We start from the raw sequence: 9,918 nt of genomic DNA, 5'->3' as shown, positions 1-9,918 counted from the left end.
ATTCGTGGTTTGATATTGGGGCACGTTTAGCCCTGAGGGTGGTGTTGTTTCAGGACGGAGGCCGCGAAGAAGCTGAAGTTTCACCGAGTTAACTTTTTATCTCTTTATTGCAGATGTTAAAAATAAAACACACACAAAAAAACTTGGTTTTGTTTCAAAATCTATTTCATCATCTTATCAAATCGTAATAAACGTTTTTACATGAAATGACATGTTACACGAGTGACAACAAGGCGGGCTTCTTCCATGAGTTTTTATATATTTATAAGATGAACGGTTTAAAGTGCAAAATATGACAACTGAATTTAAAGCTGTCAGATGCGCGAGTATTGACCATTTTACAGAAACACACAGGCTTCAAATCAAGAGAAAAGAAGTCATATTTGCAAAGTTCAGCATCCTGCGATCCACCTCTGCGTCCTTTTCCTGAAACAAACATATACATAAACTTAGTTTCCATTTGATCTGAATCAAAGCTAAATAGCCAATTAAAATTGAGGTCAAAGCACAAAATGGTAAAAAGTAAACTCCAAATTAAATCCTTATCTGGACAGGTTTTAGTTTAAGTTTAATAATAGCTGAATAACTTTTTAGTCTTAGTCTGTTGTCTTGAATATATCTACATATGATTCTGCAGATTTGTAGTACTGCAAGCTTTCCATTTGTAGTCTGGCACATGTTGTGCAATGCCATTTTTCACTCTGCCACAGTCTGTCCCAGCACCAAGCAAAGTGCAAGCTGGGCACAGCTCAGTCATGTAGCTTGTTGCGGGTCAGCAATGTGTGTAAACAGCTTAAATTTGTTAGTGTTACTCCAAAAAGCTCTGCAGATCTACTAAAGCTCTGCCTGCTTTGCTCTATCCTTCCCTCAGAATGCCAAACCCAGCAGCGAGCACGGCGCTTGTTAAAACCTGTAAAAGTCATCAGCTCATCAGGCGGACGCACAGAATGATTGTCTAAAACAAAGTCGGTCCATAGTGAGCACCAAATGCAAAATGATGTCATTTTGAGTTTTATGGGAGCAACATGTTTTAAAAGAGTTGGAACGGGGCAACAAGAGGCTAAAAGATTAAGCGGTACTAAAAAGAAACACCTGGAGGAACAATTTAAAATGAATTGTGTTAATCAGCAGCAGGCCAGTAACATGATTGGGTTTAAAAAGAGTATCTTAGAGAGGCAGAAGTTCTCAGACGTAAAGACGGGCAGAGGTTCACCGTTCTGAAATTCTCTATTCTTTAAATATCTCATCATCTACAGTACATAATATCTTCAAAATAATCTGGAGAAATCTGTGTGTGTGCAAACTGTAATACACTATCTGTGAATGGACCTCAGGCGGCACTACTGTCGTCTTCTCTCAGCTTCAGCAAGTTCAGCTCTGATGGTATGGGGGTGCATTAGTGCTCTGGAACTGCCAGATTGCACATCAAGAAAAGCACCATCAATGCTGAGAGCTATATACAGGTATTAGAGCAACATATGCTCCAATCCAGAAGATGTGTTTTTCAGGGAAAGTCTTGCATACTTAAGCAGGATAATGTTAAAGCACGTGCTGCATCTATTACAGCAGCACAGCTCCATAGTGACGATCTGGACTGGCCTGTTGAGCAGCTACAATCACCGAGACAACAATAGGACGACATTCTTCTCCCAAATTCAGCAGCTGGTCTCCTCAGTTCCCAGATGTTTATGCGCTGTTGCTTAAAGAAGACGGGATGCTACACAGTGGTAAACACGAGCATGTCACGTTGCTGCCGTCAAACTCAAACTGATTTTTCTTTCTTAAAATGATAAATGTCTTCAGTTTAAATATTTGACAGGTTTTCTATGTTCTTTTTCTGTGTTGTTGTGATTTGGCGATATATAAAAATAAAAATGCACTGAATTGTTCTACTCTGAATAAAATATAGATTTACGAGATTTGAAAATCATCAGATTTTATTTTTTTGCTTACATTTTACACAGTGGCCCAACTTTTTTGGTACTGGATTTGAATTAGGTACATTATTCTTTACATACTTTTCATGTCGGTGTAGAAAATTTAACCCAAAGTGAAAATAGCATCATCAAGTTGTACTCACTAACAAAACAAGAAGAAAAACTCTGTGGACTACAGTGGATTTAATTCAAGGTTTGAGCAAAGAAGCAAAACAAAAACAAAACAATGAAGTAAAAGACAGTAAAGCGCTACAGTGAAGCTAAAGTCCTCCTCCTGTCCTCGCTCTTCCACCTGTCAACTTTCTTCCTTCTTTGCCAGCTTACAGACTTGCAGATTTTCCATCGGGATCCCCCTCCAAGCCTCCTTAGGCTCGCCGACTTTTTTTACCCTTGGGATATGCGTAAGCGATAGTCACTTTGCAGCCATCTAGCTCGCAGTCCTCCATAGCCTCTTTGGCAGCTTTGCAACTTTCATCGCTGCCAAAGTTCACAAAGCCGAACCTGACGAAAATGAAATGTAAAACGCATCCAAGTGAGAATCGTGAACTCAGTTTAAGCAGTTAACACAGTAAAGAGACAGCTTCGCACTACAGACCTCTTTGAAACGTCTTTCTTATTTACAGTGACTCTTGCGTTGACGGCACCTTCAAAGACACTTTTGAGCATCTCTGGACTCGTCTTCTCAGCGAGGCCCATGACGATCAGTGTTTTTGACAGGACTAGAAAAGAAACATTTAATAATTTAACGCCGCTGTTTTACTCAAACTTCTGTAATCAAGCAGCCAATCTGATAACATCAAGATAATGAGATGATACCCTTTGCTTTCTCTGGCTTTTCACACGATTCTTCTGTGGCTTCTTTTTTGCCGGCCTCAATATTTTGGGATGACTGCAAGGCCTTTTTATCTGTAAGGAGGTCAGAACATGCAAAGTCCACATTAAATTTACTAAAAAAGAATATTCAAACAGCTTCACTGATTTCATTTACCTTTTTTCCTTTTGTTTTCCACATCAGCTTTAGTGACTCTACAAACACCTTTTTCTCCTACACAGCTCAAAATCAAAACCCTCTTTCGGATCGTCACTCCTTGTTTTTGCTTCTGTACCTTCCTAGCAATGCCTGTGTTTTTGAACTCCAAAAAGGCAATTCTGTTGAAAAATAAAGACATTTCACTTAGAACTTGTTATAAACAATCTTTAAAAATCCACCTATTATATTAATTTTAAGCTTAATATCTTTAATGTTATCTCTTTGAACTCTCGTAGAAAGCTTTGCCTGATTCCCTTTTAAAAATACCCTTAATGATCTAATACTACGCCTTAGCGCATTCACTAACAGCCTTTACGCTAACCTGGTTCTGATTGGCTCTTCGTCATAAACAAAAGGATTAAACAGCAGGTGGGTGGGGCTTTTGCCATAGCCATTGCAAGAGGACCATATAAGGATATCCCCTCTTGGTGGCGTCATCATACTACGAGTTTAAAGCAGATTCAAGCTTCAACTTTTGGCTCACTTGTACACATTATGACCTCATCATTAGAATCTCAGCTTTAATATAAACTTCCACCATTCTAACATGAAAGCATAATAGGTCTCCCTTTCAAAGCATAAACAAGTAATGAATGACTTCCTCATCTGACAACTTCCTGTTCAAAACTCTCACCCTTGGGTTGGGCCTTCAGTTCCACCAGGAAACCGGATGGCGATGGCCTTGTGGAAGATCTTCAGAATGTCTTCCTTCGTTGCGTTGTAAGGCAAGTTCTTTACAAACAAACATCTGGCATCTCTGGCTGCAAAAATACAGGAAAGTTCCACTTTTTTTAATATATAAAGCTTATATTACTATTTTGATCCTCACAATGTTTTATATCTTAAGCTCACTAAGAAAGTGTTTACAAAGGTTCCTGCTAATGACCATTGCCACAGATTCCTATAGGACTGGAAGGCTTAAGGAACTTCCACATTGGTTTTTCACTACCAGAGGCCAGATCCATCTCTTATACTATGTGACAAATGCACGTTCTTAAAGTTCGATAATAAGTTCATTAATTTAATCAACACACATTAAACAAATCTATTTGGTCATTTTTACCTTGCTTTTTTAGTTCAGGAGATTTCACCTTCACTTTTTCTGCACTTTTGATCTTTGCTTTGGCGATCTCCATTGGTTTATCGAGCAGCACCTCCCCATTTGATGTCAAGGCTTTAGTCAAGTCCATTTCTGAGAGCAAATCTACAAATGCATGTTTCCTGTAACAGCAGAAAATCACTTTATGTATTTTATGTAGCAGCAAAAACTAAATAAATAAAATGAAAATAAAAAATAAAGCATAAATAAAGAAAACATACTCACCTGGATTGGTCCAATCTGATGTCTTTGAACAGAAGATTTTGTGACATGAGATATTTTTCTAGTGACTCTTTCAGTTCTTCAGAATTTTTAGAGCTGTTGAGGTTACCAACGAAAAGACAAAATCCTAAAGAGGAATAAAGCAGCGAGATGTGTAAAGGCGTCTTCAGGATCACCGGATATCTTACAAGACAAGCAGTAATGAGTTCATACCTTCATTGATGCGCTTTGCTTTCTTTGATGGGGAATCCTCAATGACCGGTTCTGCCTTCCTTTTACCATTTACTGCAGGAGATAGAAAATGTGGTAACCGCCATCGTCCTGGGTTTTGGTCAAGGTTTTTCACCTTATGGACTTTGTATTCTTGTTTGTTTATTTATTTTTTCATCTTCTATTCCTGTAGTAATTTGAGTCCCGAAGTTTACTTTTTTCTTTGATGGAATTTGTGAGGACGTTGTCATTTTCTTTGGACAACCCACCTCACCAATACAGCGGTGCTTTCTGTTTACTAAGGCCACGTCCACACGTACACGGGTATTTTTGAAAACGTCGATTTTCCGTTTTCATTTAAAAAAATAATCCCGTCCACACGTAAAGGCAGAAATGAAGGAAAACGCTGCTAGGAACATGCCAAAGCAACAGGTGGCGATATATTCCTAACCGTGCAGAAATGTTGGCCAATCAGAAGTCTAGAAGCCTCAGTGGGAAAAAGTAAACAAAGCTGGGGCACAGAAGCAGAACCGAGTCATATGTGTGGAGGGACAGTAACTGTGTGTGTATATGTAAGCATTTAAACACTGCACAGAGTACAATTAACAGTAACAGTATTGTAGAAATTCATTTCACGGAAACAATAACGTGGCACACAGTGTGACATGAAAAAATGCGCACACCTTTGACGCTGCGTTTTCTCCGTTTTTCTCGTCCGCACGTAAATGCAAAAACAGATTTTCAAAAATATCCACCCTGGCAGGCGTTTTTAGAAATCTCCATTTTTAGTGACCGAAAACGCAGTTTATGTGTGGACGGAAGGTGCAAACGCATAGAAAAATCTGCGTTTTCAAAAATACCCGGGTACGTGTGGACGTAGCCTAAGTCTGTCTGCAGAGAGTGTATTTGAGTCCTCTCATTTAACGCTATATGGCACAATGAGACAACAAGCAACCAAGGGGAGAGAGAGAAACTATAAAAACACAGACAGTAATGAGGGAAAGGGGAACAGGAAGGCAACTAAACACAGCTGCAAATTATCAGGAATTTTTCAAAGGACGTAGATGCTAAACAAAAGAAGTGACTATCAAAAAGAAACAGGAAGTGAGAACTGTAACTAAACAGCAAAACACAGACAACAGTAAACTTGACCTAAAGGAAAGATGCAGAAGTCAGGCAAAGAAAAAATTATGAGACAATAAAACTCTTAATAAAAACAGCAAATTAAACTAACAAATAAGGAAATATTGCAAGAAAAATTAAATAACAAACTAAATAAGAACCAAATGAAGCTTATTTAAGAATAAACAACCCAGAAAAACTCATGTCTGATATCAATTAACAGTACTATTTTACCTTTTTTGTCCAGTGAGCTTGCGTTCACCTTCGCCTTGTCCTCACTTGTGATCTTTACTTTGGTGATTTTCATTGGCTTATCGAGAAGGATCTCTCCGTTTAACGCCAACGCTTTCGTCAAGTCCATTTCGGTGGCCAAATCTACAAAAGCATGTTTCCTACAACAGCACACATTCATATCAGTTATTTCATCTAGAAGCAAAATTTACAAAACACAGAAAATATTTTTTAAGAGCGGCAAAGAAAAGGTTTTGCAACTCTAAGAAGTTTTTCTTGTGCATACTTTCATTTTCCACATTGCTAATTTTTGGGGGCTTTTATGAAGTGTTAAATATGCAACTTGTTAACTTGACAAGTTATAATGCACTCTCAACTGTCAGCCTGTCCATCACCACTGCAAACTCCTCGATCAACACTCTCAAAGCAAACACCACATCTGTAGTGCTCTTTCTCAGCATGAAGCCATACTGCTGCTCACTGATCATCACCGCTCTCCTTGACACAGCTTCAACAACTCTTTCTCATATCTTCCTGGTATGGCTCATCAGCTTTATCCCTCTGTAGTTACTACAGGCGGCAACATCAACCCTATTCTTGAAAATCTGTATCAGTGCACTTCTTCTCCATTCCTCAGGTATCCACTCACTCACCAGAATTGTGATAAACAATATAAACAACCGTCCGCTGCCTTCTCTCCAACATCTTCACACCTCCACAGGTATGTCATCAGGACGAACCACCTTTCTCCTTATCCATGAACTTACAGCTTAGATTTAACACAGCAGCTACATGCTGAACATTTTTGTCTTTGTGATTTACCCAAAAAGTCGGGTCCCTTTATGAGCAATGACCCTCAGCACAACTGTTAAGTTACGTTAACACAAAAGTTGAATATTGTGCAAATTTTAGGTCAGTTTTGAGAATGTAAATACGTTTCACAGCAACCTAAAAATAACACTGGAATTTGTCCCACAGTGCAGGAGAAGACCGTTAAATTCAGATCAGGTACATTTGTTGCTTTCACAGGCAAAGAGGTTTTTCATCACACCTTTTAGAGGACTTAACATGAAAAAACTAATCACATAAACAAAGAAACAAACAGAAACACTCACCTGGATTGGTTTAATTGGATGTCTTGAAACAGAAGGCTTTGCGACATGAAGTATTTTTCTAGTGACTCGTTGACTTCTTGATAGGTTTTAGTTTTGTTCAGGTTGCCAACACAAATACGAAATCCTAAAGAAGAACAAAGGGATGAAATATGTGAAGGCAAAGCCTCTCCAGGAATACGAGGTAATGTACAAGATAAAGATGAGTTCTCACCGTCATTGTTGACCTTCGATTTCTTGGATGGGCGATTCTTAACTGCTTTTTGTTTCCCATTTACTGCACAGGACAGAAAGTATTACAGATGTTAAATGGACTTTTCTACTTTAACTGCACTCTAAGAACTTTTTTTTACCAAAAGCCTCATTCACCCAGTAACACACACACGGTTACTGGGTGAATGGATGCAGTGTGGGCAACTTAGGGTTCAGTATCCAACCCAAGGACACTTCCGACATGAAAACCAGAGGAGGCAGGGAGTGAACCGCCAACTTTATGATTAGGAGACGACCCGCTTTGCCTCCTGAGCCACAGCCAATAAAACGCAACTACTTCTGCCAGCTGAGGCTTCGTGGTCTCTGGAGGGTTTGGTCTTAAACACCTGTTATCACAATTTTATAGCATGCAATAGCTTTTATCATTTGAAGAATAATATTTATGTCTTTGAAAATACTTTGACAAAGGCTGGGGTCGATTGGGGTCTCTTCACCTAGTAAAAGCAGACCTGCCATCATTTAAAGATCCTATAAATTAACTGTTGTGACTGGATCTTTTGTGACATCAGTGAAAGGGGTGCATGTTTCATATCGGAAGCAGCACTCTAAAAATCTTGTATGAAATGCAACAGATAGACTTTATTACTTTTATTATTTTTTTATATTATTACACATGCACACTTCAGAGGAGAAAGGATATTGAAAGATTTTGGTCATGCAGCAGTAACATCCAGTGAACATCCTTACCACAACCAGTCATCTGATCGCTTGCATCAAGTGTCGTTTGTGTGTCATCATCCTCTCCTTCCTCATTCTTCTTCTTCCAGGATACAGTTACTGTGGGGGCATTTCCTTTAACTTTTATCACAGTGTCCGTCTGACGATCTGAAAAGATATTTTAATTACTCACACAGCTCAAGCACAGACACCCTGTGTGACAGTAACTCACCGGCCACCTCGGTGGGTACACCTGTCCAACTGTCCACTAAATATCTAATCAAATATTATATGGCAGCACCTCTGTGTATTTAGGCAGGTAGACATGATCCAGATGACCTGCTGAAATTCAAACCGAGCACCAGAATTGGGAAATGTGAAGTCATCTTAACTTGAAGTTTAAGTGACTTTGAATGTCGCATGATTGCTCATGCCAGATGGGTGGATCTGAGTGGAAACTGCTGATTAATTAGGAATTTCCCACATAATCATCACTATGATTACAGAAAATGGTCTGAAAAAGAAAATATCCGTAGGCGGCAGTTCTCTGCGTCAAAATTCCTTGTTGGGGTCAGAGGTCAGAGGAAAATGGCCAGACTGATTTAAGATAATAAGAAGGCAACAGTAACACAAATAGTCAGTTGTTATAACCAGGAAAATGCTGACGAGCACCTCTGAAAGCACAACATCTTGAAACTTGGAGTAGATGGACTACAACAGCAGAAGACCACACTGGGTATCACTCCTGTCAGCTAACAACAGGAAACTGAGGCTACAGGCTCACCAAAAATGAAAAATAGAATGGTAAATGGCCTGTATTTGTACAGCGCTTTTACTTGTCCCGCCTAGGGACCCCAAAGCGCTTTACACGTCCAGTCATCCACCCATTCACTCTCACATTCACACACTGGTGGAGGCAAGCTACAGTTGTAGCCACAGCTGCCCTGGGGCAGACTGACAGAAGCGAGGCTGCCATATCGCGCCATCGGCCCTTCTGGCCAACACCAGTAGGCGGTAGGTGAAGTGTCTTGCCCAAGGACACAACGACCGAGACTGTCCGAGCCGGGGCTCGAACCGGCAACCTTCCGATTACAAGGCGAACTCCCAACTCTTGAGCCACGATCGCCCCACAGAAGTAAGAAAAACATTGCCTGGTCTGATGAATCTCTATTTCTGCAGCAACAGTTAGGTGGAAAGAAAAGAGTTTGACATAAACAACATGAAAGCATGGCTCCATCCTCCCTTGTATCAACAATTTCCAGCTGCGGTGGTTTAATGTTGTTGCGTGATGCTGTCATATCAATATGGACTAAAATCTCTGAGCAATGTATCTATCACCTTGTTGGACTTATAGTTACTAACATTATTCGGCTCAAACAGTCATGTTTACTGTGTATTTCTACATATTAATAGGGATTTACTTGCCAGTGTCAGCTGTGTCCTCTTGTACAACTTTGCTCTGTTTTTTTCTCCGTCTCGTAGCCTGAAACAAACACAACAGCTTCAGTGAACGATTTACCATTTACGTTTACCAAAAGCCCAACTTGAAGTCTGTAAATTCCTTTGCTATGTCTGACAAAACACTGTGCTAACGGCAGAGATGTTCGTGTTACTTTTAGCATTTTTATCATTAAAGACAGAAAAATTAACTCTTCGCTAAATAGCTACCCTTTCTAATGTAATAACGGTATTATATCCTAGTACTCGACTATAATCAGACTCATGTTTTGTACAATTTTAATTATGATAATTCACAAGTTAACCGACTGCTAGCTCGTGAGTTCGCACTGACCCCAACAAACAACGTGATATAAACGCTTAACACAATGCATTATTATCACATCAAAGCCTGTTTGTGTAAGTTGCACAAATGCGGTATAACTCTTACGTCTGTTTTTGCCATATTAAACGTTTAAGTAGCACAAAATCATAGGCTGAAACAATTGTAGCGTCAGTCAGAAACCATACACGCGTGCTAGGATGAAAACATCCACATGCTACCGGACTTGAGTACCGTACTGCGCA

At 39.6% G+C, this 9,918-nt stretch overlaps 1 protein-coding gene across 1 annotated transcript; it reads right to left on the bottom strand.

Moving 5' to 3' along the window:
• Positions 1-1,929: 1,929 nt before the first annotated feature.
• Positions 1,930-9,910, bottom strand: LOC102790056 (nucleolin-like). The gene is made up of 14 exons (XM_006786821.3): positions 9,782-9,910; positions 9,319-9,376; positions 7,924-8,061; positions 7,178-7,240; positions 6,967-7,090; positions 5,855-6,012; positions 4,502-4,573; positions 4,292-4,415; positions 4,031-4,188; positions 3,602-3,728; positions 2,926-3,086; positions 2,754-2,843; positions 2,533-2,656; positions 1,930-2,438 (listed from the first exon to the last, which is right to left on the bottom strand). Exons 1-14 carry the CDS (start codon positions 9,794-9,796, stop codon positions 2,303-2,305), a joined length of 1,548 nt encoding a protein of 515 aa, XP_006786884.2. The 5' UTR covers positions 9,797-9,910; the 3' UTR covers positions 1,930-2,302.
• Between the last annotated feature and the right edge of the window lie 8 nt (positions 9,911-9,918).

This window comes from Neolamprologus brichardi, chromosome 18 (genome assembly GCF_056152115.1).
Source record: "Neolamprologus brichardi isolate AB-2024 chromosome 18, ASM5615211v1, whole genome shotgun sequence".
NCBI lineage: Eukaryota > Metazoa > Chordata > Actinopteri > Cichliformes > Cichlidae > Neolamprologus > Neolamprologus brichardi.
The sequence above is the reverse complement of the archived record's forward strand: the minus strand, read 5'-3'. Positions and strand labels throughout refer to the sequence as shown.

Coding starts and splice junctions, on each gene's coding strand:
- LOC102790056 (XM_006786821.3), bottom strand. Junction 8,062..9,318: donor AGAGGACACAGCTGACACTG/GCAAGTAAATCC, acceptor ATATCTTTTCAG/ATCGTCAGACGGACACTGTG. Junction 4,574..5,854: donor AAGCTCACTGGACAAAAAAG/GTAAAATAGTAC, acceptor TATCTCCTGCAG/TAAATGGTAAAAGGAAGGCA.